Source organism: Asterias rubens, chromosome 15 (genome assembly GCF_902459465.1).
Source record: "Asterias rubens chromosome 15, eAstRub1.3, whole genome shotgun sequence".
NCBI lineage: Eukaryota > Metazoa > Echinodermata > Asteroidea > Forcipulatida > Asteriidae > Asterias > Asterias rubens.
Window position 1 is genome coordinate 8,797,983 of NC_047076.1, and position 19,105 is coordinate 8,817,087.

General features: G+C 37.8%; 1 protein-coding gene and 1 non-coding gene across 2 annotated transcripts; both read right to left on the reverse strand.

Moving 5' to 3' along the window:
- Positions 1-2,028: 2,028 nt before the first annotated feature.
- LOC117300125 (proteasome activator complex subunit 3-like) lies at positions 2,029-14,077 on the reverse strand. The gene is made up of 9 exons (XM_033783829.1): positions 13,945-14,077; positions 12,263-12,295; positions 11,838-11,900; positions 10,877-10,966; positions 10,471-10,528; positions 9,619-9,800; positions 8,868-8,990; positions 6,639-6,725; positions 2,029-4,213 (listed from the first exon to the last, which is right to left on the reverse strand). Exons 1-9 carry the CDS (start codon positions 13,966-13,968, stop codon positions 4,133-4,135), a joined length of 741 nt encoding a protein of 246 aa, XP_033639720.1. The 5' UTR covers positions 13,969-14,077; the 3' UTR covers positions 2,029-4,132.
- Positions 14,078-15,589: 1,512 nt separating this feature from the next.
- Trnan-guu lies at positions 15,590-15,662 on the reverse strand. The gene has a single exon. It is a non-coding gene; the product is annotated as a tRNA-Asn (tRNA).
- Positions 15,663-19,105: the final 3,443 nt, after the last annotated feature.

Here is a 19,105-nt window from a genome sequence, read left to right on the forward strand (position 1 = left end):
GTTTATTTTGAGATTTTTTAAACGAAAGTGTTGTATAAATTAAACAAATAAACTGATGTTTTAAAAATGTCCTTGTCATGAACTATCTTGCTTATTACTTGTCTTAAACAAAATATACAAAGTGTGGACCTGAGCACAAAAGATGACCACATAATGTATGGACTTTAAACACTCTGTGGACTTACACATGTCCACACAGTTATATTTACATTGTTGATCAAGGAATATAATAGGAGTACAAGTGTTGACCTGAGAACAAAAGAGGTCCACATAATATAAGGACTTTAAACACTATGTGGACTTACACATGTCCACACAGTGTTATTTACAGTGTTGATCAAGGAATATAATAGGAGTACAAGTGTTGACCTGAGAACAAAAGAGGTCCACATAATGTAAGGACTTGGAACACTATGTGGGCTTACACATGTCCACACAGTGTTATTTAGTGTTGAGGAATATGGTTTTATTTAAGTGTACAAAACAAAGAAATACCACACAGTGACTGCAACACAGAGTTGTGTGTGTGTGTCGTTTTGAACAGGCACACTTCCATGCAGGTGTGAAGCAACCAACTGCCTGTTGAAAAAAAAAGGAAAATTTTCAAAGGCACAACGCAAGTGCGGAGCGAGGCAGCCGAAACACCACGGGACATGAGACCCACAATGGTACCCTAGAAAATGTTGAGGTTTATTATGCTCCAAGGTGCATTGTTAACATGTACTAGGCTTATTTTAAATTATTGTAGTTGTACATTGTTGTTGCCAGGCATATAATAGGCTAAATTTTCAGCGCTTATCTTTTTTTTTTTTACGCGGAATTCCGCGGAAACGCGGAAGAGTTGCATGCCTGAACCAGGGACAGGTTGGGGTATGTACCTTTTTAGCCCCATCCTTTTCAGCAGTCAAAAGTTTACATAAATGAAGCAATCAATACAGCAGCGCCAAAAATGATTTTCTTCCTACTTTATTCTGGTTTTCGGATTATGGATTGCCCATGGGAAAATCCGGAAAAGTAGCGTGGCGTGCCTTGCTGGGCAAGAAAGCCTTTCTCAAAAAAGAGAGTATTTTGTAATTGTCTAGTCGTCATATTGACATCCACACACCCTCCACTAGAAACTGCCATCAATTTGCAGTCGATTCTTGTTAATTCCATTCGTGAATTCTCGTGATATTCTTGTGAAAACAAAACAGGGTGGCATGGTTGGCATAGTGTGTAAAGCGCTCACCTCTCACTACTGACTGTGGCCCTGGTTCAATTCCTGGATAAGGCCTCACGTGAGAAAAGTCGTGCTTTGTTTCTCTCCTATGCCACAAGGAAATCAAGGAAACTTACATGAAATCGAAGCTAGCATGCAGCGCATACAAATACATACATCAACCATCAACCCAGTTTGCCAAGCCTCAGCCCTCCACAGACAAGATGTTGCCTGGCCTCAAACCAAAAGCTAACTCAACCCCATCTAGTATTCTCTGACCAGGGCTGTGAAATTAAACACTAAAGAAATGTCACTCATGGAAAATAATGTTACTAATGGCCCATTACAAATGTTACATCAAGGTCTGAACAACAGGAATTGGTCCGATGAGTTTTGCCAACAAAGTATACGGGTGGAGGCATGAATGTAAAGTTTGACGAAGGAACACAAATTTATAGGAGGGGCCTACTAGCTGTCAATCTCAACAGTCACTGACCTGGACTAGTCCACATCCTCCATAGGGGAGGAAGCTGAGCACTGAATAACACAGTTGTACCATTATAGTGAAAGGGGGTATTTTCACTACATCTTCCCTCCGGAGAACTCTTTTGACCTGTAGTTTTGCTCAGTTGTCTAAAAGGCATCCATGCATGACTGCGGCTCGAACACGTTTCCGCGTCCTTCGCAATTCAGCTTCCCAAAACTGCCAGTAAGGATGATGTCTACCAAATTACTATTAATCATCATTTCTACAGAATGTGGAATTATACAATAGTATCCAATTCCTCATTGGTCTAAAAAATAAATAATACGTTAATATCCAAACCATGTTACATTTATTTACAGTTGGATCACTGCAGTTTTAATTTACACGGGTTTCAGAAAAATTTCATAATCATTTTTGGAAAAAAAAAGTTTTCCTTTTCTCCAATACAGACAATGACTCCCATAATTGTGAAAGTAAAAATTTTTACTTCATCATTCATTCTATCCCTTCATTGGAACGCAAAATTGAAATTAAACACACCAGACAAGTGAAACGAAATCGAAAAATAATAATGAGAAAACGTTTCTAAGATACAACATTAATTGAAAGGAAGTTTTAGAATTAACAGATTCCAGCTTCACAGATATCCCCCCCCCCCCCCACAACAACAAAGAACTGCCTTTTAAAGTTCCCTTAACGCACACTTTTTTGGTGGATCTCGAACTTATCTTATAAAGGCCCCTCCCCCTACAACACTCCTGAAGGGTCCACTCTTTGGGTTGATCTTTAGCGTAGGATGTTAGCAAATCTTTGGTCCCTCCATCTTTCTTGCCCTACGCCCATTAAGGATAAGGTTTTTACCCATTCCTTATGCGGAACTCTAGTACAGGGTAACAATTACACCCCTTATCCATAAGAGCCCAATCCATTCGGTGGATCTCTAGTACAGGGTGTTCATTGATGTGTCTCCCTCATCTTACCCTACACCCATTTGGGTACAATAGCACGAGTACCCATTCCACTGGGTGGATCTCCAGTACTAAAAGTAATAAAAGTGTGTACTTTGCTGTTTCCCCTCCCACCCTTACCCCATACCACATCTATTTGGCTATTGTGGATCTCATCTGTGTTCTGCCGTCCCCTCACCCCAAACCCAATAGGGTATCTATGTATGTTAACCAACCACTGATCCGATCTACAGTATAGGGTGTTCACCTTCATGTGTCCCCCCCCCAGAACCCACTTGGGTTTATAAAATCCAATTCACAGGGTGCATCTCCAGGACTGGGTTGAATTTGTTGATCCCTTTTCCTTACCCCATACCCATTTGGGTATACATGTATGTATATATTACCCATTCCACTGGGTGGATCTCTAGTACGAGGTGTACAGTGACAGAATCCCCCTTATACCCCATACCCGTTGAGGTATATGTATTCATTACCCATTCCACTGGGTGGATCTCTAGTAAAGGGTGAACAGTGACTGAATCCCCCCTTTTACCCCATACCCGTTGAGGTATATGTATTCATTACCCATTCCACTGGGTGGATCTCTAGTACGAGGTGTACAGTGACAGAATCCCCCTTATACCCCATACCCGTTGAGGTATATGTATTCATTACCCATTCCACTGGGTGGATCTCTAGTAAAGGGTGAACAGTGACTGAATCCCCCCTTTTACCCCATACCCGTTTAGGTATATGTATTCATTACCCATTCCACTGGGTGGATCTCTAGTACAAGGTGTACAGTGACAGAATCCCCCCCTTTTACCCCATACCAGTTTAGGTATATGTAGTCATTACCCATTCCACTGGGTGGATCTCTAGTAAAGGGTGAACAGTGACTGAATCCCCCCCTTTTACCCCATACCCGTTTAGGTATATGTAGTCATTACCCATTCCACTAGGTGGATCTCTAGGACAGGGTGTACAGTGACAGAATCCCCCCTTTTACCCCATGCCCGTTAAGGTATATGTATTCATTACCCATTCCACTGGGTGGATCTCTAGTACAAGGTGTACAGTGACTGAATCCCCCCTTTTACCCCATACCGGTTTAGGTATATGTATTCATTACCCATTCCACTGGGTGGATCTCTAGTACAGGGTGTACAGTGACAGAATCCCCCTCTTTATCCCAATACCCATTCGGGTATATGTATATATTACCCATTACAGGTTGTACAGTGACAGAATCTCCTCTTTTATCCCAATACCTATTTGGGTATACAGTTGCTGAATCCCCCTTTTATCCCAATACTTCTTTGGGTATATGTATATATTACCCATTCCACTGGGTGGATCTCTGGTACAGGGTGTAAAGTGCCTGAATCCCCCTCTTTTATCCCAATACCCTTTTGGGTATACAGTTGCTGAATCCCCCTTTTATCCCAATAGCCATTCGGGTATATGTATATATTACCCATTCCACTGGGTGGATCTCTAGTACAGGGTTTCTGCGTTGCTGTTTCGGGGTTTCTTGATCTTCTCTTTGTTCTTCATGATCAGATCATACACGGAAAGCTGTGTGATGACAAAACAAATTGCATATCAATTTATCAACACTTTACTACTTCTGCTTGCTAGACACTATTGGTAACCGTCAAAGATCAGTCTTCTCACTTAGTGTATCTAAACATATGCATCAAATAACAAACCTGTTTTTGTGTGGTTTTTTTCTGTTTTTTTTATGCAAGTCGCCAGACACACAAGGCCTCAAGGCCACTTCAAGGTGTGGGCTACAATTACTTTTGTCCAGAGGCCGTTGCCACCTACTCCTAGGGCTGAAACGGGGTTACCCCTTTTACAGTCCATACGGATGTAGGCTTGGGTATCATCAGTCCGAAGCCTGGCCGGTAGAGCAGAAAGCACTACCTCCCCAAGAAAATTTGAGCTCAATTTGGTTGTCAAAGTTGCAAGAGAATAATGGGAGAAAAACGCCCTTGTTGCACAAGTTGTTTGCTTTCAGATGCTTGATTTTGAGACCTCAAAATCTAACTTCGAGGTCTCAAAATTAAATTCAAATATTTTAGTACAAAATTGCTTCTTTCTTGAAAACTACATAACTTCAGAAGGAGTTTCTCACAATGTTTCAAACTATCAACAGCTCTTCATTACCAAGTATGGTTTTATGCTAAAAATTATTTTGAGTAATTACCAATAGTGTCCACTGCCTTTAAAAGGAAAGGTATAATACTTGGTATACACTTTTGGCAAGAAGCCTACAGCAGCTTTAGACAGGCATGCAACTGCCCGTTGACAAAATAAAGAGGAACATTTTCAAAGACACAACGCCACAACGCAAGTGCGGAGCGAGGCAGCCGAAACGCCACGGAACATGATACCCACAATGGTACCCTAGAAAATGTTGAGGTTTATTTTGCTCTTAGGTGCATTGTTAGCATGTGCTAGGCTGATTTTACATGATTGTAGTTGTACACTGTTGTTGCCAGGCATATATTAGGCTAACAATTGCGTTTTTGGAACGGGGGGTCATTTTTTTTCCCAAGTTTTAATAAAAAACAAAAACGCAGAATTCCACGGAAGCGCGGCAGAGTTGCATGCCTGTTTAGATAGTATAAAGCATTTTGAGAAACAATTCACTTTGATGTAATGAGGTTATGCACACAGATTTTAGTTTTCATGCCCCAAAATTTGAATCTAGTAACGCTTCTCATATTGTGTATTCTTAGTACAGGTTATTCTTCCCGCATGGGCATATTTGCTTTGGATTTTTCGACTATATCTCAAAAACGTGACCACCTTTTGAAATAAAATTGTTCACATGTTAGTTTTATTATGGAGACCTCTACATTTATTAATATGAAGACCTCTACATTTATAATGTAGACCTCTACATTTACATGTATATAGGATTAAAACAATTGGAACAGTTAAAAAACACCAAAGGTATACTTTGCCTTTAAACACCAGGTCAAATGTAATTTTGTTTTTCATTTTGGAAATTAACCATTGCACACAAGTTTTCAAGAGATGAGGTGTTGGTTTTAGCAAAAAATGCTCTGGTATTACACATTTTAGTGTTTGTGACATTCAATATCATTCACTGTGGTTTGAGATAAGACTATTATGGTCTGCATTAGGCCTGGGCGAATAATTTGAATATCCGGTTAATAGTAAAAGGTTTTCCTATCTGTAACCGCGAATGCCTTTTTTTTCTTACCTGGATATCCGCAATGGGCGCGAATACCTATTTATAAACCGCATAGTCCTGTAATTACAACCAAGTAACTGGATATTCTTTAATATCCGAATATCCGCGGACGTCGGGTGACAACTGATAGGAATGTTTTGTCTGAATCCTTATGAAACTTCTAATTAAGACAGTATAAAACAGTAAAACTAAGTATTAACTATGCTCACCTCCGAGAAGAGTTTAAACAATGACATTTCTAACGCAATTTGTTTAAAGATTACGAAAGTTTTCCTTCACGTAGAGTCAATCACGATATCAAAAGGAAAAGCAAATCGCCATCTTTAAATTAGATCCGGTTATTTTTATGAATGAACCGAGTGACACTGTCTAAAACTAATATCAATCCGCCCATAAGATCTCATTCACAAACGAACAGTGCCCTCTAGCAGCAAAAAATATATATAATTGTAATTGTTGTTTTTTAAGCGCCCTCTAGCGGCGAAAAAAAAACTATTTGAATATCCGGTTAATTTTGGATAGTTGGCCGTTGGCCGGCAGTAACCGAATACCAAAATTTCACTATTCGCCCAGCACTAGTCTGCAATATTATACTTCATGGTCAATGCATCTATATAGTACAAGGTCAACCCTCCTACCGTCTGACCATTCAATATCTTCCACTGTGGTTTTGATTGACAGATTAACTATACCAACCTGCAATATGACATCATGGTCAGACAGTAAAGGAAGGGTTTCACAAGAAGATATTTTTTTAAATAAATAAAGACTTACATATGTATTCCTGAGCTCGGCGCACGTCAACCTCAAATTAAGAAATTCCTTTTCGTCAGTCTCGAAAACACTCCGTCTGTAGTCCTCCTACAAATGGTGGAGACAAAAGTTTGTTTAAACGGTGACAACGTGGACATTCTGATCTTTCGTCAAGAGTATCAGTAACAATTATTTCAATGCTGTCATACAAAACAATAACGTACATTTATGTCAAAACTAAAAGAAAGCAATATAGTATGAGGTATGATATATTAGGTACACAATGGTTCAATAATTTATAAGCAGTAATTTAAAGGCAGTGGACACTATTGGTAATTACTCAAAATAATTATTAGCATAAAACTTTTCTTGGTGACGAGTAATGGGGAGAGGTTGATGGTATAAAACATTGTGAGAAACGGCTCCCTCTGAAGTGCCATAGTTTTCGAGAAAGAAGTAATTTTCCACGAATTTGATTTCGAGACCTCAGATTTAGAACTTGAGGTCTCGAAATCAACCATCTAAACGCACACAACTACGTGTGACAAGGGTGTTTTTTTTCTTTCATTCATATCTCGCAAGTTTGATGACCGATTGAGCTCAAATTTTGACAGGTTTGTTATTTTATGCATATGTTGAGATACACCAACTGTGAAGGCTATTCTTTGACAACTACCAATGGTGTCCACGGCCTTTAAAGACAACATTTAGGAAGAAAAGGTTAAGCGAGATGCTTTTGTTCCCTAACCTATGTACAGACAAACATGTAGTATGATACAACCAAGGAACACACACAAAGACAAAGACAAGGGATAACACGGACAGAGGAACACATGTAGAAAGTGAGCATACCAAGTTCTATCGCCATTTTAGCAGGAATTTCTGTGTCACTGTTCCTGTTTTTTTATTCAGTAGTCCACATGGATATGAAAGAATCTTTCATTAGATGCAAACAAAATTTAATGGCCTGGGCCCAATTTCATAGAGCTGCTAAGCACAAAAATTTGCTTAGCATGACATTTCTTCCTTGATAAAAACAGGAATACCAACCAAATTTCCATTTGTTGCATATTGCTTGTTACTGGTATTCAGCTGTTGTTTGCTTTTTATCCTGAAAATCACGTGGCAATTTGGTTGGTAATCTTGTTTTTGTCAAGGAAGAAATTTCATGCTTTGCAAATTTTTGGGCTTAGCAGCTTTATGAAATGAGGCCTGATATTTCGAGACAGTCTTTCTCGAAGGCTAAATGACAACACAACATGAACAGATAACAATAGTAATAGAACAGCCTGTAACAAACAAGACAAAATGTGACAAGAAACCATGGAGATAAGGAAGATCACCAAAGGGAGGTATGAATGTGCTTTGTGTAAGGCACAAAAAAAAAAGAGAAAAAAAAAGAAAGTGGTTCGCCCCAGGTTTCTAGAAGCAGTTGTTGAATGCGCCACATTCATTAAATAAATGTTCTCATAATTCAAAAACTTCACAAAACCTGTCTAGATAATAAATATCGATAAGTGCTTGGAGACGCTTGTACATGAAAACAATAGTGGTTTCTCATATAGCGTGCATAACCGTCACTCAGTGACACTTCTACAAGGTATGTGGGACTACATTTTAATAATGAGACCTACTCCTTCACATAGCACCATGTAATGGTTAAAGGCAGTGGAAACTATTGGTAACACTCAAAATAATGATTAGCATGAAACCTTTCTCGATTACAAGTAATTGGGTGAGGTTGATAGTATAAAACACTGTGAGAAAGAAGTAATTTTCCACGAACTTGATTTCGAGACCTCAGATTTAGAACTTGAGGTCTCGAAATCAACCATCTAAACGCACACAACTTCGTGTGACAAGGGTGTTTTCTTCTTTCATTATTATCTCGCAATTTTGATGACCGATTGAGCTCAAATTTTCACAGTTTGCATTTCATGCATATGTTGAAATACACCAACTGTGAAGGCTAGTCTTTGACAGTTACCAATAGTGTCCACTGTCTTTAACCAGGTTAACGGATACCTTTTAATAAACCGAATACTCCTCAAATTACAACCAAGAAACCGGATTCCTATTATTTATCGGCGATCGTTGGGGCGACGGCCGATAGGAATGTTTTGTCTGAATCCTTATGAAACTTCTATTAAGACAGCATAAAACAGCATAAAATATTTTTTCGTTTACTATGCTCAGTTAAAACAATGACATTCCTGATGTAATTTGTTCAAAGGTTACGAAAGTACTTACAACATGAGGGTACTTGGCCACTTTGCTGATGAGCTTTGCCCGAGTGATGAAGTACCTGGAAATCTGGTCTAGGTAGGCTCCTGACTCGCTCTCGACCTGACGCAGTTCGGCTAACGTGTCCTCCTAGAATGGACAACGAAAACAATTTACAATCGGGAAAACAGAGAGACTCACTCCAAAGGTGCAATGTGGAGGGTGTGCTATGAGATTAAAGGGTCCTAGAAGAGTTTCTCAAAAGTCGAGCATGTTCTAGGGGCATGCACCTGCAATCCACTGGCATGCAAAAACATACTATTAGACCGTGTACATCATTGTATTGAAATACGGGGGAAAATACCAGAAGTGTGCACGGCTCGAATAAAGCCCAGTTCATTCTTATTGTAAATGCTTCGTGCGAAGCAAATATCATTGCGTCCCAATTTGAAAGGGAGCGCGTACTGATTATTGCGTCACAAAAATTCGCCTTGCATTCGTAGGAAGTATAAAGCGGGATGTAGGGTGGAGTATCCACAAGAACGCTAGACTTGTAAGCTTTATTGGACTGGGATTTTATTTACAAGACCAGCTTCTCAGCTACAGTAAAGAATGTTTGTCCTTCCAAATTATTATTCTTATGGTTTCATTTACAACAGCAACATTTCACCACGAGGACTGTGTTCATATTTTTTACCGAAAATACAAAAAAAACAAGGGGCGGTCGACATTGGTTAAAAAAAATATCGGCAGAAAATTTGGCTAATAAAGGCCTTACCTGAATTGAGACGCCAAAGTTATTTCCGTCTTCGATTCTGGGAATGAGGAGCTGGATCCACATCTTGAGTGTAATGATGTGGTCGATCATCAGACAGATATTGGGCTTCAAGATGTTGATGATCTCAACAAGATGTTTGTTACAGGGCGCTAGACCGTCTGGTAGAGCCAGCACTCTGGACCCTAATTATAACAACAATAATAATAATTATTTAAAATTTATATTGCGCCCCTTACATACAAAATGATCAAAGGCACAGAACACATGTTAAAAAGCACCAAGTGGAAGAAAAAGACAAAGGAAAAGGCCAGTGCACAAACAAAAGTAAGGTCTATCCCGCCAACAGAGAACTATTACTTAGTTACTTATTACATAGGCCTATTCCTGGTGGCATCGGTAATGTTTTGACCTTTTCAGGAGACAGACGCCTCTAACCCTATCCAAGCCTAGTAAATAAAAAATGTGAAACGCATAAATACTGGATCAGGACGCTATTGCGAGGAAAATAAGGATAATAATAAACGTAATAATAATACTCGGTTTTATAAAGCGCTTTATCACACCCCTAGGGGAGCATCAAAGCGCTCAATATTATTTCCAGCAAGGTATGTGGAGCTACGTATTAGAGCAGGCCTGATACTTCACGGAGGCAGCGAAGGCGATTGCCTTTGTGTCCCCTGGTCATTGCCTTGGTGCCCTTGAAATGCTACAGTAGAAGTTTGCAATTTCATCATAGGTCCCCTTTACCAAGAAGAAAATGCCTTGGTGCCCTTGCCCTTTCAAAAACGAAGCGTACAGCCCTGTTAATAAAGTATCCGATCCATTTCTTTCTTGAACCATGTAACTACTGACCATGAACCAAACTTAGATCTCCACCATCCTCTATTTTCCGTTTTTTTCTGTCCGGCAACTGAAAAGAAATCAAGAATTTTGTTCATTAGTTTAGAGTACAATTTTGTTTTACCTCTACATCAAAGTTTATTAAGCACTATTATGCAATGAAGTGAATGTCATCTGCGGCAGAATCATTTAGTCTGGTTCCCAACATAGTTGCGCACAATTAGCTGTTATGAGAGGCAAAAACAAGTTGTTAGTTTCATTTATTAAACTGGCATATTAAAACGGATAGAAAATAGCGACGAGGGGCAAAGCTAACAACATTTTACAGATTTGGCTCTTGTATGTAGGAGGTTTTGTAGGTTTTGATTTTATAACGGTGAAAAGGGCAGAATTTCTTGAGGTATTTGAAGAGTCTTACATCACTGTTGTTGAGCATGATGGGCTCTGGTATTGGTATGTTCAGCTTGGTGTGAATAGACGCCATTCTCTCACGGGCTAACATTTCCGACTGTAAGACAGAAAAACAAGATGGAGTTAAAATTGTAAAACATAAAACAACCAAGATGTAGGAAATTTTTAAAATGTAACTCATCTTTGGCGGGCGGGTCGGCATAGTGGTGTCTTTGCTGGCTTTCTACCTTGGGGACCCCAGTTCAAATAACACTAGGGGCAAAATGTTGATTGGGTTTTCAGAACCTCTCAATTGGCACGCCTGTATGCTTTGATTTTGAAATGGCAAGAGCACCAAGGCATTGACTCCTTGATAAAGGGCACCCTTTGAGAAAATTGCAAATGTCTACTGGACTGGAACCAAGGCAATTGCCTGAGGGCATGGAGGCAATCACCTTTATTGCCTCCAGGAAGTATCAGGCTCGGGTTGGACTTATAGCCATTAGACCCTTTCGGTAAACAGTATTGTCCAAGGCCCACACTTCGTGTATCACAATTTCTATATAAAATAACAAACCTGTGAAAATTTAGGCTCAATCGGGCGTTGGAGTCCGGAGAAAATAACAGGAAAACCCACCCTTGTTTCCCCACGTTTCGTCGTGTCATGACATGTGTTTAAAATAAATCTGTTATTCTCGATATCGAGTATTGATATTGTTTTACTGTTTTCTCAAAAAGTAAAGCATTTCATGGAATAATATTTCAAGAGAAGTCTTTCACCACTACCTTCTGTAAACCCTGTAAATTATTTGTAAATCTGTGAACTTTTTTTTTTTTTTTTCTGTACCGAATTCGAAAGGGTCCGATGTCTTTAATTGACTGTTCTAAATTATTCTAATGCTAACAGTTCCCAAACTGACTACCTATATTCTTAAAAACTATTTTAAAGCGAGAAACACCAAGAACAGAAAGAAGAGGTTTGAACATACCTGATGCATTTCGGTCAGCTCAACAATTTTCAAAGGGAAAACTTTGTGGACAAGTTTTTCTGCCTAAATTAAAAACAAAACCACAAAGAATTAGTTAGAAATCCATCACGATTCCCCTTTTTATCTATTGCATTTCACAGCTCAGGCATAGCCATAGTGCCAAACACAATGTGCAGTTCGTCATTCTTATGAACAAATCGTGGCATTTATTTTTCTTCGTTTTTTTTCCCCAGCAAGTTGGCAGTTTTACAGCTGAAAGTTTCCAAGAGACTTAATCCTTTTTTTTTTATTATAACTGTGCCTACAAATCAGCATTATACCGACAAAAATCACTCTAGGACCAATACCAAATGGAATAACAAGCACAATATCTGCTTATTCCCAGTTAAATTAAATATCATAAGAAAAAGAAGACAACAATTTACCTCTGCCAAGAGTTTGTCCTTGAAGTCTTCAACCTGTAAGTGAACAAATAATTAACGATTAATAAATATAAAAAGATGATGAATCCGACTGCTACGTTTTCATTTGTTATTGACTAACACAACATTAAACACATAACATTGAATCATGGCCCTAGTTACAATAACTGTAACGCTCTGGCAAGGGTCAAAGACATCTTCCATCCTCACCAGAGCGTTACAATTATTTTAACTATCAAAATTTAAATCTGAATCTACTTGGAGTGGTGATTGTTATGGATCCATGAGAAAATAATGGACAAAGCACTTGCTGCTAGCATACATAGAAACTATGCATGCTACACTAGAAGGGACAAATTTTATACTGCACGGCAAGCCTGGGACGGCAAGCCTGAGCGGCCGGGGGTCTGATTCACAATGAGTTAGGACTAGGACTAGGCTAACTCGTCCTAATTCGAGATAAGACTAGTCTTTAAGGAACACGTTGCCTTGGATCGGTCAAGTTGGTCTTTGAAAAGCGTTTGTGACTGTTTGTTATAAAATGCATATGGTTAGAAAGATATAAAAGTATAAAACAATGATCCACACAAATTTGTCTAGAAATTGCGTGTATTTCCTTTTAGTAAAAGTTTTACTTTGTGAACTAGCACGGTTGGCCATTTATGGGAGTCAAAAATTTTACTCCCATAAATGGCCGAGTGTGTTAGTCGACGAGAGGTAAAAGGAAAACCACGCAATTTCTAGTGATACTTGTGTGGATCATTATAACATTCTACTTTTAAAACATCTTTCGCATCATATGCATTTTTTAACGAACGTTTACAGATGCTTTTCAAAGACCAAACTCGTTACACAAATTGGCCTATCTGCATAGCGCAAATTGAAAATTGCGCAGAATATTTTTGTGCAAATTTGTTGATTGCGCTCGACAGATGAACGACAGCAGATGCGTGTTTTACTGCAAATAAAAACGATCGCGATCGCAAACACGATCGGGGCGGAATGTCTGTCTTGTATAGTACTATTTACTAAAATGCGTAAATATATATAGCCTTTTACCCTTGTTCAATGATTTGAACTTGAACATTTGTGATGCAGATTCTTTTTTGTGAAAATAATGAAGTTTTGTGAAAATAATGATTTTTTTTGGCGGTAGCTTTCAGAGCATGCAGGCGATGGACGCAAATCTATCATTTTCATTCTCATGGCCTTTAGGCATTGACCGTTGTTGTGTTCTTCAAATTGAATAACGGTTGATGACCATATGTTGAAGTTGAAGAGATGTAAGTGGAAACATTTCAGGGTAAAGTTTACGTATCACGCCACCAATTTTTCATCCGATATAAAATAAATTGTAAAATATCTATAAACCTAAATAATATTATAAAATTTACTCAAATATATAATTATTATAATTTTGTAAAACTTAGTGAGAAAGTGGTGGCAGTATGTTTTTATACGAGAATCTTTCCACTGAAACAAAGTAGACAGTGTCACTCTACCAAGTACCCAAGTACTTAGGTCTACATATATAGTAAAACCAAAGAAAAGGGACATAAAACTTGACAAGTTGAGGAGTACACAAAGATGTTGTGACCCAACTCGACCGCAAAATCTTTGGCATTAATTTTGCTGCTTCCCTAACTCAGCTTCAGATACTTTCAGAATGTATACGTTCAACAAACCTTGTCTAAATCCGCCTTCGACATCTTGATAAAAATAAATTCACAACGAGAAAAAGAGTAAAGAAAATGTAAAAGCTGTTCCGTTTCAATGCAATAAAGCACGTTTACTGTAAATTTCAACACGATACTGTCATTATCGTTACCCAGACGCCAATCACATTATTCCAATCGGTAACGAAGCGTTTTCAGAGAGCCATACTAAACAGTTTGCCCCTTTCTTGTACAATTCTCTAGAGGGCGCTGTTGACAATTTATAGTTTTCCCGTTCCCGCCAAACGATTTTTATTTAAAAATTAGTGAATCCAAAGTGTTTAGTTGTCGGCAGTTCGGAACATTGGCAACATCAGCAACACTAAAACTTGCATGTCATTGATAAAAAAAATAAAAATAAAGCGCTCACTGCGAGGATGAACTCCAAACGAGAAATTGGTTTTATTTATTTCTCACAAAATATAAAATTTCAGATATAAATATTTCGATGGATGCTTTCTACTATCATCATCAATAGACCGTGTATGTTCTTAAACACTTTTTTGCACATGGGCCCACCTCCCGTAGAAAAAGCAAACATTGTTTAAAAACAGTCAAAAACAGATCAAAAGTTAAAATTTCGTTCGCAGTTTATTTTTACAGCAATCAAAGCACATTATGCATTCTAGACTACAGCAAATAAAAGTTTGTGAAGTGAGTCCATCAAATCCAAAGAAAGCTTTTTAAAAGTTCAATATATTATACTGCATGTGGATTTTGACACCAGACCTTTTTCTGAAAAGTAGCAGACTAGACATAATTAGCACTGTATAGGCATACTGTTCTCAAAAGTGTTGGCATATTATGACTATCAGCAAACAACCAAAGTCTTCTATTTTAAAACCAACCGGAACCCAACAATGTATTTCATTGGAAAAAAAAAAAAAAAAAAAATCTCGAATCAGTTATCAAATGTCGCTTTTAAAGACAGTGGACACTATTTGTAATTGTCAAACACCAGTCTTCTCACTTGGTGTATCTCAACATACGCATGAAATAATAAACCTGTGAGAATTTGAGCTCATTGGTCGTCGAAGTTGCGAGATAATAATGAAAGAAAAAACACCCTTGTCACACGAAGTTGTGTGCGTTTAGATGGTTGATTCCGAGACCTCAAGTTCTAAACTTGAGGTCTTGAAATCAAATTCGTGGAAAATTACTTCTTTCTCGAAAACTACGTCCTTTCAGAGGGAGCCGTTTCTCACAATGTTTTATACTATCAACCTCTCCCCATCCCTGCTCGTTACCAAGTGAGGTTTTATGCTGATCATTATTTTGAGTAATTACCAATAGTGTCCACTTCCTTAAAGGTAATACAGAATTGATAGGGCGAAATATACTAGCAGAAAATAGTCCCATACATTATTTAAAAAAAATCAGGGCTAAAACAATCCAAGCCTTTTTGAGATAATTATGGTGGACACAACACTGTTAGGTTTGGGTAAACAAGGTAAACTTGTCTGTATACATCAAAACCAAACAGTACACTCTTCATGTCCAGCACACCTCAAAAAGGCTAATCGTGACGCGAATAAGGAGAACAATCAAATAATAAACCACAAGGGAAACTGACTGGGTACATTTTTAAATGATTTTGGATTGAACAAAGAAAAATTGACTAGAGCGGGATTTGAACCAACGACCTCCGGTTTAACATACCGGCGCTCTACCAACTGAGCTATCTAGCCCTATGTTGGTGGTCTCCCAATTTTGTCAATATCTATATATATATATAATGTTTTTTTTACATTTCAGCAAAATTTCCAGTAGTTACAGTTTGTCCTCAATTTGGGTTGGGGCTACCCATGGAGGTAGAATTACGAATAAGCTGTTTAAAAAAAAAGAGTTTTCAGATAGTTTTCTCAGTGACTTCATTTGAGAGGGAAATATTTCACACGGGAAAACAATGGATCTACTATGAACTTCACAATCAGTAAGCTTCCAAACTAAACTTTAAAAAATGATGTGTTTTATCCTTATCAATACTGTTTAATACCCTTACAAAGACATGTTGATACAATATTTTATTTACATTCCTAGATACTTTCCACAGTAAAAATTTCATTGAAAATATTTGATTTACATTGCATTGTTCCTATTAATAATTCGTACTGTCTGACCAGGCAATACCATCCACATGGTTCTGAATGATATACAAGCCATGTGGAAAGGTTTGTGGTAACACCATGTAATGACAATCAGTCTTTAAAGCAATCGCACAACATCGGTAAACAGTATTGTTCAAAGGCCTACACTTCGTGTATCACAACTTATATATAAAATAACAAACCTGTAAGAATTTAGGCTCAATCGGTGATCGGAGTCGGGAGAAAATAACGGGAAAACCCACCCTTGTTTCCATACGTTTCGCCGTGTCATGACATGTGTTTAAAATAAATCTGTTATTTTCCATAACGAGAATTGATAATTGTTTTAATGTTTTCTCAAAAAGAAAAGCATTTCATGGAATAGTATTTCAAGAGAAGTCTTTCACAATTACCTTCTGTAAACCCTGTAAGTTATTTGTAAATCTGTTAACTTTTAATTTTTGCTCTGTTCAAAAGTGTCCAATGGCTTTAAAGGCAGTGGACACTATTGGTAATTACTCAAAATAATTATTTGTATAAAACCTTTCTTGGTGACAAGTAATAGGGAGAGTTTGGTGGTATAAAACATTGTGAGAAACGGCTCCCTCTGAAGTGCCATAGTTTTCGAGAAAGAAGTAATTTTCCACGAATTTGATTTCGAGACCTCAGATTTAGAACTCGAAGTCAACCATCTAAACGCACACAACTTCGTGTGACAAGGGTTTTTTTCTTCTCAATATTATCTCACAACTTCGATGACCGATTGAGCTCAAAATTTCACAGGTTAGTTATTTTATGAATATGTTGAAATACACCAACTGTGAAGGCTAGTCTTTGACAATTACCAATAGTGTCCACTGCCTTTAAATGAGTTGGGGTGGTTCTAAAAAGAACCGTTGGTTTCAGAACCACCCCTACTCATTTAGAGATAGTCATTACATGGTGTTACCGCAAACCTTTCAATATTGTATTTCCACCATGCAAAGTTTCAAATCCTACGTTATACACATCTACACAGCTCACATCCAACCCTCCTACTGTCACAACCATTCAATATCATCCACTGTGGTACACAATGACACGTATACTAACATAGCCTGTAATAAAATATCATGTGGTGAATGCAACAAGGTACACGGTCAACCCTCCTACAGTCTGACCATTCAATTTCATCCATTGCAGTGCATGTCACGTGGTTTTGAATGACATGCGGACTTAAAGACAGTGGACACTATTGGTAATTGTCAAAGACCTGTCTTCTCACTTGGTGTATCTCATTATAAACATAAAATAACAAACCTGTGAAAATTTCAGCTCAATTGGTCGTTGAAGTTAGGAGATAACAATGAAAGAAAAAACACCCTTGTCACACGGAGTTGTGTGCTTTTAGATGCTTGATTTCGAAACCTCAAGTTCTAAATCTGAGGTCTCAAAATCAAATTCGTGGAAAATTACTTCTTTCTCGAAAACTACTCCACTTCAGAGGGAGCCGTTGCTCACAATGTTTTATACCACCAACCTCTCCCCATTACTCGTTACCAAGTAAGGTTTCTTGCTAATTATTTTTTGAGTAGTTACCAATAGTGTCCACTGCCTTTAAGCCAGCCTGCAATATGATATCATACAGTATATGGTTTTACATCATACACACTCAGTTTTTGCCACCCTACACAACCTGTGCACTTGAATGGTTGGTCTAAAATGGTTGGTCAACTCACTGCAAAATGATATCACGATAAGTGAAGGTTGTACACAATTACATTTTGTACTTTTAAAAAATCTGTCTCCAATACTTGTACATATAATACATTTTTAGTTGTCACATAATTTTATTTAACCCTAAATTAAATTGTGGTATTACAGATTTACAAGCTACTGGAACAGAATTTTTTTACAATGCTGTAGCTCAAAGTTATACTGACTTAAGAAACCAGAAATTCATTTCAGGCCTGGAATTTCATTGTTTAGAGGGCAAGGCCATTTTCATTTTGCCAAGGGCACTTTGCATTGGAAAATATTAAAAGTCAATTGGAAACTTTTGAATGGGCACCAAGCCCAATACTAGGGCAACATAGGCCATTGCCTCAGCGTAATTCAAAATGGGACTCCAAAATTTGATAAACGGAATAATTGTTTAACTTTTATGACACTTGTCTAGTGTCTACCTCCATTTATATCTTTGTCTTTGTACCGCAACATTCAAATCTCTTCTCAAAACTTATCTTATGTCACAGATTTTCAAGAACTAATTTTGTTGTGTCTGTTTTTCTTTGTTTATGGTTTTTACGGCGCCTTGAACACCCTGCAGGGTGGATATGTGCGCATTACAAGTCTTGTTATTATTATTATATCTCGCAAAGCATGCTATGTACAGTCTTATATTATACAAATGTACATTTCTATGCGTTAAAGGCACTGGACACTATTGGAAATTACTCAAAATAATTTTTAGCATAAAAAACTTACTTGGTAACGAGCAATGGAGAGCTGTTGATAGTATAAAAACATTTTGAGAAACGGCTCCATCTTACATGTAAGTAACATAGTTGTTTTCACTCAAATAATAAATAATTTCAGGCCTGAAGCCTTTTACTAGGCACCAAGGGTGTTTTTTTCATTATTCTCTTGCAACTTCGATGACCAATTGAGTTAAAATTTTGCAAAGGGCACTTGCATTGGAAAATATTAAAAGTCAATTGGAAACTTTTGAATGGGCACCAAGCCCAATACTAGGGCAACATAGGCCATTGCCTCAGCGTAATTCAAAATGGGACTCCAAAATTTGATAAACGGAATAATTGTTTAACTTCAAACAATAATTCAAATGGGACTCCAAAATTTGATAAACAGAATGATTTCACTCTTCCGACACTTGTTTAGTGTCTACCTCACTTAATACCTTGCAAAGCATTGCTATGTACACATCCTTATATAATACAATTATGTACACTAAAACAATTTACAATTCTATGGGTTTAAGGCACAGGGGTCGATTTCACAAAGAACTTAGGCTAATCCTAGGAGATATAAAATAGGATGAGTAA